The sequence below is a fragment of the Nerophis lumbriciformis genome, linkage group LG30 (assembly GCF_033978685.3).
Source record: "Nerophis lumbriciformis linkage group LG30, RoL_Nlum_v2.1, whole genome shotgun sequence".
Taxonomy (NCBI): Eukaryota; Metazoa; Chordata; class Actinopteri; order Syngnathiformes; family Syngnathidae; genus Nerophis; species Nerophis lumbriciformis.
Window position 1 is genome coordinate 8,941,600 of NC_084577.2, and position 25,987 is coordinate 8,967,586.

General features: G+C 37.2%; 1 protein-coding gene across 2 annotated transcripts in view; it reads left to right on the plus strand.

The window, feature by feature from the left end:
* LOC133572880 (A disintegrin and metalloproteinase with thrombospondin motifs 8-like) overlaps positions 1–25,987 on the plus strand; it is a 27,025-nt gene continuing 1,038 nt past the window's right edge. For both annotated transcript variants that reach the window (XM_061925945.1, XM_061925946.1), the window contains exons 1-9: positions 1–915; positions 8,626–8,865; positions 13,265–13,397; positions 13,480–13,647; positions 14,281–14,573; positions 16,423–16,606; positions 19,420–19,592; positions 23,769–23,944; positions 25,822–25,987. The exon at positions 25,822–25,987 is cut by the window's right edge. In XM_061925945.1, the coding sequence (XP_061781929.1) occupies positions 187–915; positions 8,626–8,865; positions 13,265–13,397; positions 13,480–13,647; positions 14,281–14,573; positions 16,423–16,606; positions 19,420–19,592; positions 23,769–23,944; positions 25,822–25,987 (2,262 nt within the window). In that variant the 5' untranslated portion in view covers positions 1–186. The remainder of the gene's footprint in view (positions 916–8,625; positions 8,866–13,264; positions 13,398–13,479; positions 13,648–14,280; positions 14,574–16,422; positions 16,607–19,419; positions 19,593–23,768; positions 23,945–25,821) is intronic.

Here is a 25,987-nt window from a genome sequence, read left to right on the forward strand (position 1 = left end):
GGGCCGACAAACACACGCGCGCGCACGCGCACTCACTCACGCGCTCTTTCTCTCTCTCTCTCAGACACACGCATGCGCACACACAAACACATCACATTAAACACAACACTTTAACTAAAAACTATGTGAGAACGTTTCCGCTGGACGTTTCTTTGACTACTAAAAAGAGACCAAAGAACATTTTGAATGGAGAAGATGCGTTCTGGTCTTTGTTTGCTGCTCCTGTGCGGCTTCCACCCGGCGCTCGCCGCCTGGTCGGAATCCGAGGATGTCGTGCCTGTTCGGATACTCGGAAGACGCAGCGGTCGCTTCTGGAAACGGAGCGAGGACCAGGCGAGAGTCGTCCTCAACGCCTTCGGCAAAGACTTGACGCTGAATCTCATCCCCGACACCAGTTTCATGGCGCCTTACTTCACAATTAAACGCCTACAAGCCAAAGATTTGGGCGCCTTACGCTCAGGTGCGCAATTGCCGGGCAAAGATATTCGCTATTTAATCAACCAGACGGAGGAAAGCGAAGGACAGCTGAGAAGTTGTTTTTATTCGGGGAGCGTAGATGAAGATCGAGACTCGGTTGCGGCTCTGAGTCTGTGCTCCGGGGTCTACGGCTCCTTCGTGACTGAAGGGAACGAGTACATCATCGAACCCAAGTTTCCAGGCGGCGTAGGGGCTCAGTCCACTGCCGAACAGCTGCACGTCATCAAGAGGAGGACATTGTCCCAAAGTCGTCCTTTACTCTTCGACCACGCGGGCGGACAAGAGGACCGCAAGTTGGGTTTTAGTTCCACGCATCGCAGCAGCAGCGACGCACGGAGGAAATATCGGCGCAGACGCTTCGTGTCCGCGCCGCGGTTCATAGAAACTTTGGCCGTGGCGGATTCCAGCATGACGCAATTCTACGGGGACGAAATCAAGGTCAGACACTCTCTACTCTTTGCACTTTTTGGTTAACGTTTACTACTTCATCCTATCAAAAATAACTTATTTAATGGGAAGATCGAGATGGTTAAAAAAAAGGGTGATTTTGGTATTCAGGGTGTTAAATAAAAGTCGTTAGGAAGTCAGGCTGGAGAAATGTGAAAAATGCTGAAAGACATTTCTTATGACTTGGTCACGATTTGGCAGCATGCATGGGAGATGCTTCCTATGAGTCATAACTCGCATATTTAATGTGCATTCCATGTGAGAAACCATGTTTGGTTTCATAGAATCATCAAATCTGTTTTATTGTAACCCTTGAAAGCACGTTAAATGTCTTAAAATACACTTTTATCCTCCAAGTTTACTTTTTTTTGCTATTTTTGTTATCTTGTTTGTATTGGGGTTTTTTTTTAATACTGAATGTTCTGGTAGGAAAAAAGTGTTGCTTCATTAAAACATTATTTTACCAAGCCAAGTGTTTTCTGAAGTGGTACTTGGTGGAAAAAAGTTTGAGACTGTGTGGTGACAGAATGAATGTCAACAACAAGTATTTTTGACAAGCTCATATATGAATAATAATGAATACTACAAAACCACTTGTTCCAGGATCTATTTCGGATATTTTTTGTAAATTTTATGGAAATCCGTCTATTTCCAGCGGGCACAATACATTGATACAACATTGATTATACATACACGTCCTTAAAACTGACTTCGAAACAACATTGCAAAATAGTTGTATCTGTAAATTGAAACAATGTTGATGTCTAACGTTGGATGCATGTTGTTGGTTTGGAAATGACCAAATTCCAATGGTCAAATCGACATTAAACTCTGACATTCAATAAATGTTATCAAAAAGCATGTTGTTTTAATGTTATATTTGTGTTGCAGAATATTGGTCGGGAAATTACCAATATTCAATGGGCAGCTCAACGTCAAAACCTGACATTGATTAAACATTGTCAAAAAAAGTGTGTTGTTCCAACGTTAAGTTGCTTAACTCAACAAGTTCACACTGTTGTTTTAATGTCTTGTGTCTGCAGGGTCAGCAGCATAAGTGCTGGACAGATTTAGATACACTTTTCAGAAAACATCTGAAATAGGTCCTGGAATAAGTGCTTTTGTATTTTTGTTTTATTATTAGTATATGAGTTTGTCAAAATATTTATTGTTGACATTTATTCTGTCAAACAGTATAAACCAGTGGTTCTCAAACTTGTTTCACAAAGTACCAATACAGAAGACACGCAAAAGATACTGAAACAACATTGAGAACTTTTTGAATTAGGTCCTGACGTTGAGCTACTCAAACGTAACGATGAAACAACATGCTCTTTGACGACTTTTATTTAATGTCAGGTTGTGACTTTGATTCGACCATTGAATTTTGGTAATTTCCCAACCAACAACGTGGATTCAACGTTAGACGTCAATGTTGTCTCAGTGTACAAATACAACTATTTTGCAACATTGTTACGAAGTGAGTTTTAAAGGACATGTATGTATAATCAATGTTGTATCAATGTCTTGTGCCTGCTGGAAATGGACGGATTTCGATAACATTTTCAAAGAATGTCCGAAATAGATCCTGGAACAAGTGGTTTCATAGTTTTCATTATTATTCATTTATGAGCTTGTCAAAATACTCTCACCACACAGTATAGACCGGTGGTTCTCAAACTTTTTTCACCACTTCAGAAAACACTTGGCTCTCCAAGTAACACCATAATGACCAACATTAAAATACAGTTGCATAGTAGGCCTAAGTATTCATTAAAAACAAGGTAGAGGTTTTAATTAACAAGTATATTTTATAGTGTTGGCCACTGTAACATTGCAGTTTGACCTGTAACACTGTGTTTGAATATAGGAAAATAAAATAGATTATGAAAAATTAAAACACTGTACTTTAATTAATTAATTATTTGGAGTACCACTCGATAGAGCCTGCGTACCACTAGAGAATCACTGGTAGAGACAAACAACTCACCGTGCATTTTCGGTTAATCAAGGTTTGTACCGTTTTTTGTTTTGGTTTGTTTTTGGTATGTAAAAAATGCCAAATAACCACGATAATAATAATAACTACAATTTATCAGCATATTTGACCTTAATTGCTAATCTACTTTACTGATGCACTTTTTATCCCTTTTTTTAATTTACTAAAAAGGTAACCAGTGAACAATTGATAAGTACAGTATTTAAGCATTTAAATGTATTTTTCCCCAGTATGATACTGTAAACAACATTTTCCGTAACCTTACAACAAATGACTGTAAAATTAAAATATGCTTATGTTGCACAGCAATTAACTGTTATTTTACTGTAACACACTGTAATCATAGTCCTCTATAATATCACAACAAATTAGTGTAAAATCAAACTGATTTGTCTTCAAAGGGTTTCCGTAGACTGCTTTACACACTCTTGTACAATCAATAGCGGTATGTTGTTGAACAGAGAAAGTAATTAACTATGAAAATAGATTTGGGAAGTTACAGCAGCTGTCATTTTATTGTAATGAAATATATAATTACTTTTCTAAAGTTACAGTATTTAGTTGTAACTTAATAGGAATTAACAGTAAAATTACAAGTCTGCAGTTACTGAAAAAGTTTGCAATTTGCTCACATGTACATTTTTAGTAGCAAAAAATATAACCAGAACACCATTGGCTAGCTTATGTTACCAGGTTTGCCAGAACACATTTGTTTTAAAACTGTCTATATATTTCACAATTACTAAGTTGATGTAATAAAACATTTTTCTGACGCGGAAAAAATAATTGCTGTTTACGGCTGTCACTCACCCCGCCTTGTTAACAGGGAGTACGGGCACACATACATAAACAGTCCAAGAGAAACAATAAACAATTTGCAGTCATGTTGTCTTTGTGATAGAATATACATTCATTGACAGCTAACACAAACTATCCAAATTGCTATCAATAGCTAACAACAACCAAAGTGAAGGCACGTGCACATCATTATGTCCTAGAAGATGTAAGAAGGCGGGATATAACGCTGAAAATATATTGGAAAGTTAGTGCCCTCTAGGCATCTGTAAATGTTGCAAACAGCCCCTTTAATCAAACAAACTAATCTATAGATTACTCGATTACTATAATAATCGATAGCTGCGCCCTACAATAATTGCTGAGATAAGGGGAAGGGCTATTGGAAATAAAGATCTGCTTCTTTCTACTCCATTCAGACATGTTCATTTAGTGTAAGCACGTGATGTTCTTCAATGTATCTTTTCTCAAGCATACTCGAAATTCACTAAACCACACCACAGTTAATATATACCGTATATATAGAAATAGAGACTATGTATGAATACAAATTTATAATTGCTTCATGATATTATTACACAACTGCTTATGCATTTTATTATTATATAGAATAGAATAGAATGGAGCGCTTTGTTGTAATCAAACATGACGAAAATAACGGTGGCTACTCTGTTAAGGTGCAGTTAAAATACAAGACAAACAATATAAAACATGTTTAAAATTAAAATAAAAACATAAATAAATAAATACCGGTAGGAACAGCAGTGATAAAGTAAAAAAAAACTGTGTAAGCTATTGGGACAAGTTCAATAGAAACAATTTGGAGTGGTGGTCATGTGACAGTCATGTGATATTCCAAGATATGGCTTCCTCTATTTACCAGGTAAGTTTGCTCAATTCCAAAAGCGTGGTTTATTGCACTAAAACAAGCTAGAAAAAAATATTTTAGCCTTAAAAATGCTATGGCAAGCCTGATGTTAAAGTTAAAGTACCACTGATAGTCACACACACACTAGGTGTTGCGAAATTATTCTCTGCATTTGACCCATCACCCTTGATCACCCCCTGGGAGGTGAGGGGAGCAGTGAGCAGCAGCGGTGGCCGCGTTTGGGAATCATTGTGGTGATTTAACCCCCAATTGTGATGTATTTGTCACAATAGCGCAATTGCAAAAAGGCCATTCAGCAAGTTGAAATATTTTTTTATAATTATTATGTTCTTTCGTTCAAGTTGTAGCACAGTTTGTGATAAGTAAAAAACATGTCAAGTTGAGATATGTTTAAATAAGGATTACATTTACAATGAATAATTTAACACATACAGGTGGAACTGAAAAAATTTAATATTATCGAAAGGTTTGTTTATTCCAGAAATTACATTTACAAGGTGAAACTAATATATGACATAGGTTCATAACATGCATCTGAAGATATATCAAGCCCTCTTTTGATATATGTTTTAATGATTATGGCTTACAGCTCTTGAAAACCTCAAATAGAAAATCTCAGAACATTCGACGTTGTCAAAATCTTTCAGGCATGATCATCAAACTTATAACAAATAAAGGCTTAACATATCTCACTTTGCATGTAATTAGTTTATATCACATATCAATTTCACATTTGAAGCTGACATGAATGAACTTTTGCACGACATTCCATTTTTTCGAGCTTCACCTGTATGTTACCATAAACAATGTAACACAGAAATGTTACAATGAACAATGTAACTTATATTAGGAGTTCAGACGCAGAAACCGATGAAAGCAATTCCACCGATTTTGAGCTGGGATTACCACTAAATAGTTTACATACACCATTCTCTACCAGGAGTTGAAATCCAATTTTCCCCAAAGGCGACTTATCTTTTGCATTTCACTGTTGAATACTCTGTCATACTTCAGAAACCGACACGCGCCCAGCTGTATTTGTGGCACAAGCAGACAAATCCATCAGGACCAATCAGTGCATTGAAATTTGATGAAATCATCAAGCATTGTTTGGTTTGGTTTGTTTTGGTTTAAATTAAAATTTTGGTTCATATCATTTAAATCGTGTCTGTTTGGCCATGATTGTAACTAAATTAAAGCCTCCATTATGAGTAACTTTGTTGAAATCAGTGATTGTGTGGTGCTCTACCGTATTGGGTGCAAAAAGAGACGCTGTCCTGATAAATCCAAGTGGTCAGTGAGCATGAAAGGTCGACAGTGCGATCATAAAAATCCCCTCTATTGCCTGTGCACATAGTGTACGGGATATGTGTGTAGCAACCACTCTCTCGAATGACGAACTGAATCGTGTCTTGACTCTGCTGTTGTTGTCGTGTGATGCAGTGATCAATGTAAACCCTGGACCCCATGTCCAGGGATCACTCACAAAATTCAAATGTATTCATTGCAGTGATGGAATATGCATTGCTCTGAAAAAAAACCCAGTTTTCAGTATTTTTAAGACCTAAGTAGATTAGTCTTTTTTTTTGCAAAGAAACACTGTTTGGAGTTATCTGGGTTTTTTTGCAAAATTTGTACAAAATGATCCAAATTAAATTTTTGTAACAAATGCGCATTTTTTAAATTGAGACTTTCATTTTGGTTGCAAGAAACAATTCAATTGCTACCCCCATCAGCAGAAGGGTGGTTTTAGGGAAAACTCCACCAAAAACATTGATTTACTCATCACAAGGAAAATGGAGGTATCTGTTTTTGTGTCTGAACTCTTCATATGTTACAATGAACAATGTAACACTTAACACTTACAATATATGTTACCACTTACAATGTAACATATGTGTTATCATGATCAATGTAACACTTATGTGTTACCATTAACAATGGTACATATGTATTATCTTGAACAATGCAACAGACACATGTTGCCATGAACAATGCAACACATTTTACTATGAACAATGTCACGCATATTAAATCAAACTTCTATGTATAGCATTTTTCATACTCCTTTATTCTTTGCACAAAAAAGAATAAAGGAGAAAAGACAACAAACACACATGCACACACATAAATAAAGTAAACAAATAAAAGCATACATTATTACCTTCGTGTTGCTATGTTCTTAAGATGATGAAAAACAATTTTTGTAATATTGTTAATATGTGGGATAAGAGTCAGATTGGAGTCAAAAATCAAGCCCAGGTTTTTTTTTTTATAGATTTGACTGTTTAAAATCTTGTAATTTTGGTAACCGATTCGCCCTATGTTTTTTTTTTGCGACCTATAACTAAAACCTCTGTTTTGTCAGGGTTGAGTTGTAGAAAATCCACTGCCGTCCATGACTTGATGTCTAAAATGCAGTTAAAAAGGGTATATATTGGTTCTGTGTCATTAGGAGACACGGCAATGTACAAGTGTGTATCATCAGCGTAACTGTGGAAACTGATGCTGTGTCTTCTAATGACGTCCCCAAGAGGTAGCATATACAGTAACGATGAAAAAGAATGGGACCTAAAATTGGTTCCTGAGGAACATGCATCCATACTTACATAAAAATGTGTTTCCATGAACAACGTAACACATAAACGTCACCATTAACGCATATATTCTAGCACACATTTTTTATATTAATTAGCATTGTTGAAAAAAATTAACTTTATAAATGTATTTTGTGTGTTCCACTTGGTCTGTGATATATAAATCCCCCATTATTTTACTTTAAGCAAAAAGGGGTCTGGTTTTAGTGCGTTAAAATCTTGAAATGCCACACATATTATTGTTTTTATTTTTAGCATAATGCATTTGTCTTGTGCTGACCAAACTACTGGCCTGTCATTTAACTGTGTTCTCTGCTGTCAAACAGGTTTCACAGACCTCACGGTAAAATAGACAAAGGTCAGACAAATAAACCTGGCTTTGGTTTGAACACCAGATGTCACAACATCAGTAATGTTTCCACACAAGGATCATTGGAAAAGCTATAGCCAATGCATTCAAAGTGCATTCAGTTCCTGTGTTTTACTGGTTTTGAGGGATGAGCATGCCTGTTGCTGCTTTGAATGAAAGTCATGGCCAGTGGACATAAGACTATTTGGATGCAAGTTTTTCCACGTTCAAGTCCAGTGAGAGGATCAATCTTAATTATTCACTTAGCAAAATAGTCTAAAATATTCCACATCACTTTCAGACTTCATGGCATCTGCTCCCCTCATTCCCTCCAGATGGCAACAGCACAGTCTAAGTGACAGCACACAAATGTAGCAACCCTGGAATGAAAATACAGCTAGCACAAATAATGATGACATTCATCATGCTCAATTCAGTTTTTGCACAATTTGTGTATAGTAACTTTAGACTGTTGAATTAGTGGTACAAATATCCACTGGTCTCTAAAATGTAGCCACATTTGTCGACATATCGGAATAAAAAGGTGGACGAAAACTTGCACTGCATTTAACTTTTTAGGATGCTTTGAACTACTTTAGATTGATTTTGTGTGTTCAATTAGCAAAAAGGTAATTATTACAAAAGTAGCCCTCCACATTCTTCAATTTATTTGTATGCTGCTCTGAGTGGAAAAAGTTTAGACACCCTTGATCTAAGCAATTTGAATGGTCACATGATTGTAAAACTTCTTACATAGAGTCTTTAGCGTTGCATGTCTTTTGAAAGCATCAGTTTAGCCCCAAAGTCTCAATTCCTCCAGCTTTTCTTCATTTTTTGTTCTGCTTGACAATGCACAGTTAAAGCAAAGAAATGGCAATGTCCAACTGAAATTGTTCTGCTTTACAAAATTTTTAGTACTACTGTATTAGCCAAATGCAAGCCATTATTTGGTGAAACATTCACTTATACCCGCAAAAAGAAATCTCTCCATAATTTGTAATAAACAACATTCCTTTGTCATTCACATTTTCAATATTTCTAAGTACCTTCTATGTTTTCTTCCTGTCTTCAGCACTACATTTTGACTTTAATGTCAATGGCTGCTCAGCTGTACAAGCACCCCAGCATCAAGAATTCAGTGAATTTGGTGGTAGTAAAGTTGTTAGTCATAGAGGATGAGGAAGTCGGTCCAGATGTCTCCAGCAATGGAGGAGTTGCCCTGAGGAACTTTTGCTCTTGGCAGCAGCTCTTCAACCCATCAAGTCAGAGACACCCGGAGCACTTTGACACCGCTATGCTTTTCACTAGAGAGGTAAGTGGAAAATACTGTAGAAAATGTACAAGTACTTAAAGTCCAGTCAAATAATTGCGGTATGACACCAGAAACTCAAGAGTGTCTCGATCCGATATTGACATTTTATATCGTCCGAATATCAGCGAAAAATAGATAAGTATCAAATTATATCGGCTTCCATCTAAAATCTCCAATACAAGCTCTTCGATACAAGCAGTCTCATAGCGCGTTTATTTCTTCAGAGCTTGAAAGGTAGTTAAAGAGGAACTGCACTTTCTTTGGAGTTTTGCCTATTAGTCACAATCCTTATGTAAGACAAGAACATATTCCGCTTACCTATGAGAGTCGCTCTATTCTGCCTATAAAGCCCTTAAAAACATCCAAACACCTCCATTCAGGTTTTATATACATGCTGTAAGTATATATGTCATGTATTAACAGGCACTTTCATAATAACATGCAATATTAACGTATTTTGATAATTTTAAGCATACGCTGCGCATTAATTTAAAAAACGCATCACATTATTCGTTTTGTTTTTAACATCACTGATTACTACTCACTGCAGACTTCATGAGAGCCAACAAACATAATAGAATATTACTTACTGTACAATGTCTGCGGCGTGGCGCAGTGGAAGAAAGGCCGTGCGCGACCCGAGGGTCCCTGGTTCAATCCCCACCTAGTACCAACCTCGTCATGTCCGTTGTGTCCTGAGCAAGACACTTCACCCTTGCTCCTGATGGGTGCTGGTTAGCGCCTTGCATGGCAGCTCCCTCCATCAGTGTGTGAATGTGTGTGTGAATGGGTAAATGTGGAAGTAGTGTCAAAGCGCTTTGAGTACCTTGAAGGTAGAAAAGCGCTATACAAGTACAACCCATTTATTAGAATGCCGACTAATAGAATCATGTTACATTCCCGTTTAGATGAAGAATGATTCATAATGCTTACAAAGAAAAGGGGGGTCATCATTCCGAGTCTAAATTGGCTTTCAAAGTGTACCAACTTTTCGGATTACGCACTCATCTTTCTACTATCAAGGTGAGAGGAGTTGTTTATGATCTAGAATAAACTTCCACGAGCTCTGACGCGAGAGAGTAGCTTACCAGCTGCTAATGTCAACATAGCCACACAATCTAGCGATCACGGCGCTGCTATAAGTAAATAGTTCACTACGTTAGCGCTTTTAATAACAATATCACTAATACTTAGTTAATATTCAAGTCGTGAAATCTAAATCTAGGCAGTTTTTGGATGGTAATTTATTTGGTTTTATGGGCGGAATAGAAGACCTCCTATTAGCACCATTGTAAGCAGACTTTTATTTAAGTTAAAATCCTTTTTTTTTTTTTACGATACATCTGTCGTCTTGTCTGTCATGATGATTGTGAACGATAGACAAAATCGTGCAGTTCCCCTCTAACATCTAAATGTCATCCAATACAAAATACAAACACAAGGTTTGTATTTTCTTGTATTTTAGAAAAGTAAATTACAAAAGTTTAACATCGTAGGATTTAAGCCAGTGGGAGACTGCAGGTACACAACAGTTAAGCACACAAACTAGACATACGTAAAAATGTCTTTAATTGAACAATATTGCAGCCAAAACCCAACATTTGTCAATATAAAAAAGTATCAAGTAATTGTAGTTGCATATTACTTACAAATAAGTCTCCAAGGCAGTAAACAATTTTCAATCCCCTTCAACATAAAGACACCATAAGTTAAATCATACCAACGTTCTCTGAGTAATTTCACTTGATTAAGCCTTTTCTAACATTCCACATTATGTACAAGTCATGCTGATATTATATTGGATTTATATCAGTATTGGCCAATAATATTTGAGGCTCAAATATCAGAAGTGGAATAAGTTATCAGCATTGTCTTGCACTGAACATAAATTAAATGATGAACACAACAAATATAATAATATTCAATAGATTGTTAAGCATGTCCAATGAAATGCTTTTTCTTTTAGCACCATTACATTATAATTGTGTAAAATGAACACCATCATCATTATGCATTTATCTCATCAACCTTGCACCATTTTGCTTGAAAAAACATAATAAAAATAGCGAATTAAAGGGGAAATAAATGTGAACCTGTAAATGCTACTGGCCAAATTAGCTGTAGCGGATTCATACTTGTTCTGTTACTTGTAAAGTTTATGTGTTAGCTTTCAAGCTTTCAAGCTGGTCTCGAACTCCTTCACTGATTTGGATAGTTGCACCAATGTAGGTTGGTTGATTGAATAGTTTTCTGTTATCCTAAAATCTGTTACGTTTGCTTTTAACTGACGTTTTTCCAGTCACGTGGACATGTGTTTATTTATCTTCTATCTATCAATTACCAAAGCAAAACATAGACGACCTAGCAACCCCCTAGTTCTAGGGTTATGTAGTTTTAAAATGTTAGGGTAATATGTAGAACCAACATTTTACTAATACTCTACTAATAAATTGTGGTGGTCAAAGATATGATCCGAAGGGAACACCATTATCACTTCATATAGAGCCATACCATGTTGTGGGGCTGTTCTGTTGCTTAGACCTGCAGTAGACATTTGGTCATGAATATGCACGGTGGGATTGCATATTTGGATACATTTTTCAAGACCATTTAGGTTCCATGAGTATACAGTAGGCATTTGAATTACCATTTTTAAGACTGTAAAAGTAACTGGACTAGCAGTTCTTAATCTAAAGATCTTAAACACATGTTTTGATTGGGAAATCAAACTAAAACCTTTGTCTTGTTTTTAATTAATACTAAGGCCCACTACGGTACTGTATTTTAATCATGGTCATTATTGTGGTACTTGGAGAAGCAAGTGTTTTCTGAGGTGGTACTTGGTAAAACAAAATTGAGAACCACTGATCTACTGTATACCGCTTGTCATCATGAGTGTCACCAGGAAGCTAGAGCCTATCCCAGCTGACCCTGTGCAAAAGGCGGGGTAAAGAGTTTTCCGTTGGCTCACTCATGACATTTTTTCCTATGTTCTGTTTTTGATTTTTGCACAATCCCACAAACAATCTGGGATACAACAATACCTTCACGCTTGGCAGGGATAATGATAACTTATGTGGTTTCAAGAAATGAAAAAATTCAAAGCAAAAATCTGAAAATTGTCAATAGCAGACAAACCAAAATTAAACACTAGACAGTAAAAACAACTATTGTAAACAGTTTACAGCCATTTCGTCTTGGTGCAGTTTGATGAGACATTGAATAACATGCTCATATAAATCATAACCACATGATGATCAATGTTATGAGAGGTACATGAAGGTATTCGATAATTCAGAAAAGGCTTCATTAATGCAAATGTTTGTGTTTTTCTTTTTCTTTTTTTTCTCACACAAAGATATGTTTTGAAATGTAGTAGCCGTAAGGCTCCCCATGGATAAGCTAACTTAAGTGCGGTCACAAATCAGCCATAAAATGACACAACAAGCCATGGTCCAGCTGGAGTGCCGAGTCAGATTCAGCGTAAATGTGTAGACTATGTAATCCAAAGTCACTAGAGAAGATTTCATACTATAGTAGGCTTGTTATGAAACTCAAAACGGTTGCATATATTAAATAACATATATTTTGTAGACATATTATGTGTGTTTGCTGACCTTAACAGGGACCTAATATGCAAAAAACAAATTTTCTTACCTATTCGTACCTGTTTTTCGAACCGATTCACATTTGCGCGCCTATCCACTCAGAGATGTTTTTTATGCACAACCAGACTTAAGTCAAAAACTCATCAAGTCCTGGTCTTCTTGTGTGTGTGGTGTTCTTCTCATTACAAAAGAGACATATATAACCAATTTTTGGTATCTTTTAAATGGAAAATGGGTTTGTTTATGTCAGTGTTATGGTTTTGTTAACTCTGTTACTATCACTATCACTTTTTATTACCAAAGCAGATATGTGGTTATGTCAAAATCAGTAAGAACAAACGATTAAGGGTAGAAGGGGAAAAAGTTACTGCCACTTACAATCGAAACTTCCAGTTAGAACCAAAGGAAGAGGAAAACAATGTCACAACCGCCGTAGGTTCAAACTTCATCTACCATCATTCTTATTTTTCTGGTGTAAGTTACACGAAAATATGCATGAAGCTGTTTTTAGTTACATCAACAACCGCTTATGTTTATGTGAATCAGCCAATATGAGGAGAGTCGACTTAAACAGAGCAAGTGAACAAATGATCAGTAATTGCTGAGACGTGGTAGAAGGGTATAGGATAAAATATGATCTGCTTCTTCCTACTCCTTTTCGGACATGTTGATCTGTGTCAATATGTGAGTATTTGTCTTCTGTGTATGTTTGCTAAGCATTTTTGAAATAACAAAAACAATGCGTGATTGTTGCCAATTCAGTACTGTGATGTGTTTTCTCTACGTGGCAGGACATCTGTGGACAAAAAAGTTGTGACACTCTGGGTGTAGCCGATGTCGGGACGATGTGTGATCCTAAGAGAAGCTGCTCCGTTATAGAGGACAACGGTCTGCAAGCTGCCTTCACTGCTGCACATGAGCTTGGTTAGTTTTGTTACGAATGTGGGATTTATATGTTTAGTTTTTTTGCAGTTTTTCATATATTCCCCCCTTTTGTCTACTGTAGGTCATGTGCTAAGCATGCCGCACGATGATTCCAAAACCTGCGAGAGGCTGTTTGGGGATCTTGGAGGGCATTACTTGATGGCTCCTTTGTTCCTTAGCCTCAACAAGAACATGCCCTGGTCTCCTTGTAGTGCTCGCTACATTACAGACTTCTTCGACAGTGGTCATGGTAAGAGATATGAAGGTGGATGAAAACAAAGTATAAATCAGTAGTGTCAAAATAAGACTATTCATTATTGTGGACGTCTGACAAGTTCAGATACCCAGTAATTAAGTCTGATTCAGAGATGAACAATGTATACCGATATTCCGCCTCAGGGGTGTCTTTCCTGCTTTAACATGTCACACCTATGAATTATAAACCACAGGAATAGTTTATCTTCTGAACCCTCTATTATTTTTCTCACGTTATTGGCTGTATTTGTATCATCGAAAGACACATTGCCAAACCTTTTTTCTCTGAATCATACTACAAACATATTCCTGTTTGCTCTTTGTAAAGCCAAAAGAAACAGCTGGTGTCGGCAAACTATGTTCTTTATCAATCGGAATATGTCTCCAAAGACTGCTTTGGTGGCAAAACATGTTTATTCCAAACTGAGAACGTGACTTGACAAAAAATGCTTGTTGAATGCCATTACAGCAATGAATAAAGTCACATTCAGATTATAGTTACATACATGCCATTTAAAAAGAATGTTCAATAAGTTGGATACACATTTGGTTTGATATTTATTTTATTGTCTGTTGTTAAAATACAAAAAAATGGTGACTCAGTACTGTGTTTGACTTGTAACCACAGGGGACTGTCTGCTGGATGTTCCAGGGAGTAGTTTGCCATTACCAAAGGAGCTGCCAGGCACCAAATACAGCCTAAACCATCAGTGCCAGCAGATTTTTGGAGAGGAATTCTTCCATTGTCCCAACACAACAGACAATGATATCTGCAGCCAGCTTTGGTGTCAGGAGGATGGAACATCACAGTGCTCCACAAAGAATGGCAGCCTGCCCTGGGCTGATGGAACCCCGTGTAGTCTCAACAAGACATGCCTGCATGGAGTTTGCAGTCCAACTCATGGGGTGCACGAGCCACTGGTAAGAATAACTAAATACACAGTATTCCCTTGATTGTCGCAAAGTTCAAGAACGCCCCGTGGTAGGTGTGTTTCCGCAAAGTAGGGAAGCTATTTATTTTATGATCTTGATATCATTAATATTATGTGTTTAGAGTCGTTATAAACCCTCCACAGCACTTTTACACACACTTATACACTCTTCCTATATCTCAAAACACTTTATATACTCTAAGACAGTGAATTTTAAACTATGGTTTGCCAAAGAATCACTTGATTAAAGTACAGTGTTTTATTTTCCTATATTTAAACACAGTGTTACTGTTCAAACTATGTGCAATGCTACAATGGTCAAAAATGCTGAATATACTTGTTAAATAAAACCTCTGCTATGTTTTAATGAATACTTAGGCCTACTACTCTACTGTATTTTAAAATTGGTCCTTATTGTGGTTGTGTTTTCTGAGGTGGTACTTGGTGAAACAAGTTTGAGAACCCCTGCCTTAACACATGAGTAATTTAGATTGTATAATAGATGAACCGATAGATTTTCATGAAACTTTCAGGAAATGTCCAAAATAGGATAAGAAACAACTGATTAGAATTTGGGCCTGAACCGGTTTAATTCTACTTTGCAAGGCCACCTCAGGGTAAATTGTGGCCCTACAGGCATTGTTTGATTTAGAGGCTCTCTCCCCATTACACACATTTTTATTGATGTAAAACTATTTTTCTACTTTTTCAATTAAATTGGAATCTAATTTGATGCCTGTTTTGCACTAAAACAAATTTATTAGAAATAAACTGTTCAATAATTATTACCGCAACATTTAAAAATATATATAATTTAAACGTAAATTTATCCACCCTGCAACAACAATTTCAAATGTGATTTGAACCCATGGCCTATTGTTTCGCAAGACAAGCACTATTTTACTGCACCACAACATTTTCCATTATATTCTTATCAGTGACAAAGCAGGAAGCGGCTTTGAATACTTTTGCGGTAAAATTTCTCAAGAAGCGCCCTGTCATTCAGGAAAATGGGACCCTCCACTGATTATTTCTTTCACATAACTGTAAATGACATTTGTGATGGCATCTTAGGGTTGAAAATGCTTTGGAAGACTTGCTCCCATATGTGCAGTATGGACATCCTTAAGTTTTGTTAAAGAAACAGTCTATGCCTTTTTTTGGCAATTTGGCAATCCAATCCAAAAAATGCTAAGCTATCTGAATGACCTACCCACATTTTAACTTTGTGATATAAGCGACAAAGTAAAATAAGTGAAATCTCTAATATATTTTTGTGATGATGATTTATTGTATTCATTTGTAGATGTGGGCAAAAAATGGCTGCACTTTGGACACCTCTACCTTATGGCTCTGATGTTGCAGCACTAAGCAGCGTTCAACCAAAATGATGTGTGTGTTATACATATTTACAATTAATTTTCCATGAGTTGTTTTTCATTATAACTGTAGTTAGGTTGCCTGAATAGCTTCTGCGTGTGTTATCATCAGACATCTGTTATTGCACCCAGACAAAGTGGCAGCTGTGAATTGAGTTGGCCCAAAGTCAGTAAACCTCTGGAAAATGCCCACACACTTAACATATTGCCACATAAAGTAGAAGCACGGCAGGCTCCACAAGTAGTGAGTGACACATGTAGCAAAAATGTGGGTTCAGACAGACAGTTGACGCGTGCCGAACTTCAACACAAAATTAGCCTGACGTCACGGCATGCCAACCCACAGCAGCCTCAGACCCAGAAGCTCCAGACTGCGGTCTGGTCTGCACAGTTAAGACTTCCTGTGTCAACCAAGCTCTCTAACTACTGCCTGTTTTTCTACTTTTTTCTTTACCACAGGTGGTTGTGGATGGTGGCTGGAGCACATGGGGGCCGTGGCAGCAATGTTCCAGGACATGTGGAGGTGGAGTGGAGTTTTCCAACAGGGAGTGCACAAGTCCTGAGCCTCAGAATGGGGGCAAATACTGTGAGGGACTAAGGGTTCAGTACCAGTCCTGCAATACAGAGCCCTGTGGTAACAATGGTGAGAAACACATTTAATTATTTTTTATATATAATGTGTCATTTTTATTTGGCACCAATGAAGGCAAGGCCAGGCAAGGCAACTTTATTTGTATAGCACTTTTCATACACAAGGCAGACTCAAAGTGCTTCACAGCACAACCTGTGGTACGACAAAGTGAAATGAAAGAAAATAAAAGCAAAATTAAAATGCAGACAATAAAAAATAAAAACAGTGCGGACGTCAAAAGTTAAAAGATTAAAAGATTTAGCTGAAAGCTAAGGTGAAAATAAAAGTTTTCAGTCTCGTTTTAAAAGTAGTCAGAATTGGGGAAAGTTTGACATCTTCAGGAAGTTTATTCCAGCTATTTGTTGCATAGTGACTGAATGATGCTCTCCCTTGATTTGAGTTTACTCTGGGAACCGCTAACAGATTGGTCTCAGAAGATCTTAGTGATCTAGAGGGCTTATATAGTGGGAGCATATCGGTGATATACTTCGGCCCTAGACCATGTAGTTATTTATATGTGAGCAGGAGGATTTTGAAATCAATTATCTGATGTACAGGGAGCCAATGTAAGGATTTAAGAATTGGTGTATTGTGCTCACATTTTTTGGTCTTTGTTAGAACTCTAGCAGCAGCGTTCAGAACAACCTGTAGCTGCCTGACAGTTTTTTTGGGAAGACCTGCAAGGAGACCATTACAATAGTCTAGCCTACTGGTAATAAAGTCATGTACAAGTTTTTCTAAGTCTTGAGCTGACATGAGCCCTCTAAGTCTTGTTACATTTTTGAGGTGATAGTAGGCCGATTTTGTTACTGATTTGATGTGACTGTCGAAATGTAAATCAGAATCTAAAATAACCCCAATATTTCTGGCTTTATTTGAGGTTTTCAGGGACAGTGATTGAAGGTATTGGATGACTTTAAACCTTTCTTTTTTAGCACCAAAAACAATTATCAAAAATAAGGAGCTTTTGAAAATTGTTATGGGGACAATTGCTCTGGTAGTCCTAAATAAGGATGTTAAGTGTGAATTAAAAGATTTTAGGCAGATCTGGGTTTTTTTATGTGCCATGTCAGATCCAGGGTTGGTAATGTTCGATAATGAGGCTTTCACACAATGGTCAACAGTCAAAAATCTCAATTCTAAGGGTACTTGACAATTGACATGCAACAACCGTATAAATAAATAAGGCCCAAACTTGACCATACAGTCGTCCCTCGCTTATCACAGTTAAAGAAGAACTGCATTTTTTTTTTACCCGTTATTCACTATCCTTATGTAAGATAAGAACACATATGTTTTAAACTTTTTAATGCACTCAAACTAGTAAATAAATTAGAGCAAAAGTCCTCTTACAATGTAGCTTATAGCAGTTGCTCTATTCTGCCTATAAAGTGCTTAAAAAAAGGTCATACACTTTCATTTAAGTTTTATATACGTGTAATGTAGTAACAGGCACATTCATATTGTCGTGTAATATTTACGTATTTAACTCATTTTAAGCATAGGGGGATGCAATAATATCACAAATGCATCACAACGTTCACTTTTTCCTTCAACTACAACACTAACGCTTCTCATCCAACCTGATGGAGCTTGAGCAAACTGCCCAAAGATAGGTGTCCCAAGGTTGTGGCATTGTATTAAAAAATACTTGGGGCTGTAATTGCTGCCAAAGTATGGAGCAGAAGCTGGAAAAACTAATGCGCATGTGATTTTTTTAATTGTAATAAATTTGCCAAATAAAAAAAAAACATTTCACATTGTCATGGGTATTGCCTATACAATCTTGAGAACAAAAATGTATTTCATTTTGGAACAAGGCTGTAATATAACAAATTGTGGAAAAAGTGAAGTGCTGTGAATACTTTCCAAATACTGAATACTTTGGTAGAATGACGACATAACTATAGGTGGTAAAGAGATGAGGCGGTTGATTTAGAGCAGTGATGTCCAACGTACCATTTTCTGCCCGCAGTTCATTCTGAAAATAAAAATTATTATTCATTAGATACATTATTAAATATTACACTAATTTGCTTTCTCCCTAATAGCACAAAGCTAAGATGTAGGTATTTTGTTTAGATAGGGGTTCTTAACCTTTTTAACTTCGGGGCCCAACTTTTCCAGTGCAGAAGGGCCCTCTCAAATATTAACACTGAATTATTAATCTTACTCCTAATTTTTATCATATTCAATAATTATATCTAACCTACTTACAGTTTAACAGGATAAACCTTGTCAAGTGATATAAAAGCATATTTTCATCAAGGCTTAGGTCAGGCTGATTACTAAAATAAGTACTAATCAAATATACTTTAAAATGAGGGACATCTACATGCAATTACGAAGTTCTAAAATAAATACATTCTAAAAATAAAAACAAATTAAAGTGCAAATGAAAATACAGCTTCACCAATTTAGTCATGATTTTTTCGCTTAAGAAACTGCTCTTTGACTTTAGCTCCAGACTTATTCTGTTTGTTTGAGATTGTCATTACTGCCACAAGTAGTGGAAAAGTGTATTACAACTGAGTACTGCTGCGGCCCATACAGACCACAGCTGAGAAACGGATATTTTTTGGCGGCCCTCTAGGAAGCTCTCGCGACCCGACAATGGGCCGAGGCCCTATGGTTAAGAAGCACTGGTTCAGCATACACATGTAGCTGAGATAGGCTCCAGCACCCCTCGAAAGGGATAAGTGGTAGAAAATGGATGGATGGATGGATGTACTGACCAAATTGGATTGGGTTTAGTGAAGTGAATACAAAGCAAAACATCCTGTGTATCACACTCAAAAAAGATTTATTCTTATTTCTCCTAATAGAAAAGAGTTTTCGAGAAGAGCAGTGTGAGAAGTACAACAGCCCAAACTACCTGGACTACAACGGGAACATGAAACATTGGATACCAAAGTACGCTGGAGTGTCTCCCAGGGACAGATGCAAACTATTCTGCCGGGCCAAGGGCAGTAGTGAATTTAAGGTGTTCGAACCCAAGGTACATATGCACTCAATTTATATACTGTGATGATTATCTTGTGTGATGACTGTATTATGAAAATAGTATATATCTGTATCATGAATCAATTTATCAACTTAAACAAGTTGAAAAACTTATTCGGGTGTTACCATTTAGTGTTCAATTGTACGGAATATGTATTGCACTGTGAAATCTACTAATAAAAGTTTCAATCAATCAATCAATCAGCTTCACAGCCTATCTAAACGCATTAGAAGCAAAAATAAGGATTAGAATTTGAGTCATGAAATAGTGTTTTACTTTTGAATTAAGTATTTATATAATTTACACAGATGAGGGGGACTGAGCTGAACCTTTTTTGGAATAATCCAATAACAAACATTGTATTTTATGCAACTCAGTTGCAAAGCAATAAAGCGTAGGTGTCCTAGGGGCCATATTCTGCCTGCAACTTGTTTTTTCATGGGTCCTCTACTTATTCTAAAATTAACATGTATTCATTATCAAGGGCAACTTGTTAAGGTCTATGTCATTTGTGTTGACAACAATTCTAAGCCCTCGTCTTATTACTAAAAAATTTCCGCTTAAGTTGACTCTTAAGTTGGTTCTGCTTGTTCAAAGTCCTCTTCGGACATGTTGAAATGTGAAACTGCAAATACGGTGTATGTGATGGACCACATTGTAATTGTATGCATGTTTGAAATTACAATAACTAAGGATGGGTACCGAAATCGGTACTTTTTTGGCACCGATCTAATCCCGGGGGGTCCTAAAGGACACCGATTAACGTAAAATCCAACGGTGCTATGTTACGCTAACCGGTTGGCGACTCAGCTATTGGCGATCTCTCCAGCAGCACTTAGATCGGACTCAGCCAAACTACCTATAGATAATGTTGCAGTTTTATATGTCAATAAAGACATTATAACTCACAAAACGCTCCAATGTAAGTGAAATAAGGCTCCACTTTTCTGAAAATTTGCTATCTTGATGCCAACATAAATTGGCTTTGCTATGGACATGCTAGCATTAGCGATTTTACATTGCAATTTTAACACCCCCAAATTTGTTAATGAAAACTACAAATAAGATGCAATTTACAGTATTAGCAATTTTAGGGCGCAACCAAAGACAGCAAAGACTGAACTGACTAGCCGAAGCACCATAAACTATACACTACTGCCATCTAATGTCTTGGACTTGTAACTGTAATTGAGACTCAGAAATGTTTAAATGTTGCAATGAAAAATGTATTTTATTATCAAAAACAATTAATATTTGTTAACACACTCACAAATGTAATAAAAAATCGGTAACCTTGAGTACCTATATTGATTCCCAGGTAACAAGAATCGGTACCATATCGGTTCAGATGTGAACGGTACCCATCCCTAAACAAAACCATTAACATTCATAAGACCTAATTGGAGATCCTATCGGGTAATTTCTATAAAATTGTGTTATGTTTATGTGTCATAGTAATAATTTAATCATTATCACTTGCAAAAGCAGATTTGTGGTTATGTCAAAATTATTTAAAACAAACGAAGATAGGTGGGAGAGGCAACAGGAAAGTCACTGCCAATTACCTTCAAAGCTCAGGACCAAAGATTCTTTCTTTTTGTGTGGTTGACTGTTCAGCCATTCCTTTATCCGCATTTCCACAACTAATAGAATGCAGCCATTTATATTTGCACAGATGAAGGAAAACAATGTCAATAAAGTGTCGTTGGTTCAAAAATCCTTTATTGCCCATTCTCCTTATTTCTCTGGCCAAAGTCCCACGTAATTGTGCAAGCAATGGCTAGTTTTGGTTACGTCAATAACCACTTATGTGGTTGTAGTTATGATATATTTTTATCAGACAGATTAACATGTTTTGGCCCTGCAATGAGGTGGCGACTTGTCTAGGGTGCACCCTGCCTTCCGCCCAAATGCAGCTGAGATAGGCACCCCCGTGACCCTGAAAGGGACAAGCGGTTGAAAATGGATGGATGGATGGATTAACATGTTACATTAAAGGGACTGTTTGCAACATTTACACAGATGCTTAGAGGGCGGCAACTTTCCAATGTATTTTACCAAGTATATCCACCCTCTCACGGCTTCTCAGACGTAATTACTTACGTATGTAAACATTAGCTTTAGATGTTGTTAGTTAATATTAGCAATTTGGATAGCGAGCATTAGCTGTCATTGAATGTAATGTTGTCCGGGTGGAAATCGGGAGAATGGTTGCCCCGGGAGATTTTCGGGAGGGGCACTGAAATTCGGGAGTCTCCCGGGAATATCGGGAGGTTGAAATTTCCGATATTACATTTTAAAGCATTTATCGGCCGATATAATCGGACATCTCCATCCATCCATTTTCTACCGCTTATTCCCTTTTGGGATCGCGGGGGGCGCTGGAGCCTATCTCAGCTACAATCGGGCGGAAGGCGGCGTACACCCTGGACAAGTCGCCACCTCATCGCAGGGCCAACACAGATAGACAGACAACATTCACACTCACATTCACACACTAGGGCCAATTTAGTGTTGCCAATCAACCTATCCCCAGGTGCATGTCTTTGGAACAACTAAAAAATATATTACATAAACTTTTTCATTGTGAAAAATATAGACAATTGTGAAACAAATGTGTTCTGTGAAATCACTAATAGTAATAATATAAGCTAGCCGGTGGTGCTCTTGTTGTATCTTTTGCTTTGAAAAATTTTACTGTGAGGTAGTTGCAGACAGTACCTTTAAGTAACATCATGTGGTTATGTCAATTCCGACACCTATCAGCCAGAGCAACCCATACGGATCACATGTATAAACTGTAAGTTTTAATCACAATTATAATCCGAAAGAAAAAAACAGGATGACAGTGTAATTTATTTTTTTAAATATTGTTTAATAGTATTTTTATTACATACAATTTTTCACACAAAATAAAGTCAATAGTACACAATAACTAAACAAAAGCAAAAACAATGATCTACTGCACATTTATCTTTTTTTTCGGCCTTTAAAGTCCTCCTGTGTCCAAGGACTTGCGTTTCTAAACATTGAGAAAAAGGGAATAAAACAAATTTTGTGAAAATAAAAATATCGATCGGATCAGTTTAGTATCGATCAGATAATGAAACTGCCATTGGTATTAATTTTAATGATCTCTTAATAGCTGATAGCTTTCCGCTGTAATGTGGTGCATCTACTACCACTACACTACAAGTTTACCAAGCATTTATTTCTTATGTTCTTTTAAGCTATCTTAGTCACTTGTTTAGCCGTTAGCATGCCTTCTTGTCTGCTTCGGCGTGTAACCTATTTAGCCTCGTCCTTCAGTACTCCGGTGATAATGATACAGTAAGAAATGTTGTTTACATGCCGCAATGGAGGTGATAGTTATTGAATTAGGGGTGTGACTCCGCACTGTGTATGACTATGGACATGCACAGTTAGCTGCTAATAATAAAAAAAGAATCATTATTGAAAGGCATTACCAACATTGGCCAGTAGGGATGGGAATCTAACAACATCTTACAATTTAATTCCGATTCTTGGGGTGACATCTCCATTTAGAATCAATTCTCGATTCAACACAATTCTCAATTAACACCGATTCTCGCAGTATTTCATTTGGTATAAGATTTATAATATAATATTTTCATAATAGGTTACAAAAGCTCCTCTTGACTGCCGACATATAACGTATACGCGCAGCGAGTAACTTCAAAAATGTCTTTCTAAAAATGAATTCTTTAAAAGCAAAACGAAACAAAACTTTTTTTTATAGATTCTTGAACACTAAAAATCAATTTAGAATTGGAATAAATCAGAATTGGGATTTGAATGTGAATCTATTTTTTGCCAATCAAATATTTTTTTTAAGGAAATCGCCTGATATTGATTTGTGTCCGATCGATCGGAGGATCCCTAATTCCTCTGTATAGTTATCAATTAACTTTGTCAACTGTCATGCAAAGGTAATATGTGGATGTGTCATTCAGATAATTTAGCACATATTAAAAACCTTTGGCATCTTTTATGTAGAAAATGTATCAAAGTGTTCTCTCCGTGTCTTTTAATATTTCTGAATGTGGCTCTAAGTGCGAAAACATCTGAACCCTGTTATATGTGTTTATACTGAAAATGTGAAGTCCTTCTCACGTGAACTATAATAATAGGACTGATATATCTCTGTAGGTAATTGATGGAACACCCTGTGGTCCTGACACCACATCGGTGTGCGTCCAAGGACAGTGTGTGAAGGCAGGCTGTGACCAAGTCATCGGATCCAATAAGAGAGTGGACAAGTGTGGAATATGTGGAGGAAATGGCCTTACGTGTAGAAAGATCACTGGGTCCTACAACAAGACAATGTAAGTTACAATGGACTATTTATCCAACAGCACTACAGTAGGAAGTGTATTCCTATGGCCCCAATTGGCAGTAAAGTGTTATATATTTTTTAAATGTGTTTTGTGACAATTCCAACTTTGACCACAGCGTCAGTTGCTATGTAGAGTGGCGCGCTCTATCATCAGGCCCTTTTCCACCGCAGGAACTTTTTAAGGACAAAGTTCCCCCTGTGTTTCCACCAAAAACTACCCAAGTAGGATTTAGTTCTTCAAGAACCTTTTCGGAGTTCCTCCTAGCTAGATGGGACTTTTCGAAGCTCGTTGAGGCCGTTCCTAAAACTTTTTAGTAAAGTTATGCAAGGACGACGTGTTTATTTCTTATTTCTTGTGTATTTCTATTACAACAAACTTGACAACGGAGAGAAAGAAGAACGAAAGGAGCATTTGACTTGCAGGAATTTTTTGTGGGGCATCTGTGTGCTGAAGAACGCTGATCAGCGGATTTATCTTCCAGTGTTTTTACTCAGTCGTTGTCTTTAAACTCTATCTATGCGGTTTAATGTTGTTTTATTATTTTTACAAAATTAAATTCGATACGCAAAGCTACGAGAGGTTGACGGACTCTTTTAAACGTATTTACAAAGGAAGTATTAAGCAATGACCTCAGCTGCTATAGTTAAAGTTAAAGTACCAATGATTGTCACACACACACTAGGTGTGGCGAAATTATTCTGCTTACTACTCTGACTTTGTTGGATGAATGTGGAAACAAGGAGGCAGTACACGGGTGGAATGAAGGTAAATGGCATTCATTGTTAACTATTTACTTTATTACATGTTGTGAAAGTAGTCAGTGACACTCCATTTGTGTAGTTATTAGCCTCAACCCGAGGGAACAGAATGCTAATGCTAACAAGCTAACGCTAAAGCCAATGTCTTCGTGTTGTCGGCGTTAGGTAAACACCGGTATTTATTATTCATATATTGTTATTTACAGCGGCACCTCGGTGGTACAGGGGTTAGTACGTGTGCCTCACAATACGAAGGTCCTGGGTTCAATCCTGGGCTCGGGATCTTTCTGTGTGGAGTTTGCATGTTCTCCCTGTTACTGCGTGGGTTCCCTCCGGGTACTCCAGCTTCCTCCCACCTCCAAAAACATGCACCTGGGGATAGGTTGATTGGCAACACTAAATTGACCCTAGTGTGTGAATGTGAGTGTGAATGTTTTCTGTCTATCTGTGATGGCCCTGCGATAAGGTAGCGACTTGACCAGGGTGTACCGCGGCTTCCGCCCATGTGCAGCTGAGATAGGCTCCAGCACCCCCCGTGACCTCAAAAGGCACAAGCGGTAGAAAATGGATGGATGTTATCTACAGATTGTAGCTGAGATAGGCTCCAGCGCCCCCCGCGACCCCAAAGGGAATAAGCGGTAGAAAATGGATGGATGGATGGGTTATCTACAGCTGAACTGGACCACAAGGAATCTCATGAATTCATGATTTACATAGAGGACAACTTTTTGACTGTTGGACATTGCGGACAAAAGCCTGACTTTTTATGAACAATTTGGTACACTTTATTTTTTAAATCATATCGTTTTGTAGATTATTGCTTTGTATTTAATTTACTAACTTTTTAGTAATAAAACTGTGAGCTAATATAGTCAGTTTATTTACATGGTATCAGTGTAGAAATATAGTAAACGACTCCTCCATACGTCATCAGCCTGATATGTATAAACTACTCTGAACTGTGAAATGTGGTGGAAACACAAACCACACACTTGTACCGGAAACCATAGTTTCCGGAGCTAGAGGTTCTAGGAAAAGGGCCTATTTTCAGCAGACTGCATTGCAAAATGAATGGACTATTTGAGTGATGTTCCGATTTTCTTTCAGCTATGGATACAGCGACATTGTCACTATTCCTGCTGGTGCAACCAATATTGACATCAAACAGCGGAGCCACAGAGGAATCAAACATGACGGGAACTATCTGGCTATAATGAGAGAGACTGGCAGCTACATCCTTAATGGAAACTTCTCTGTATCGACAATGGAACAG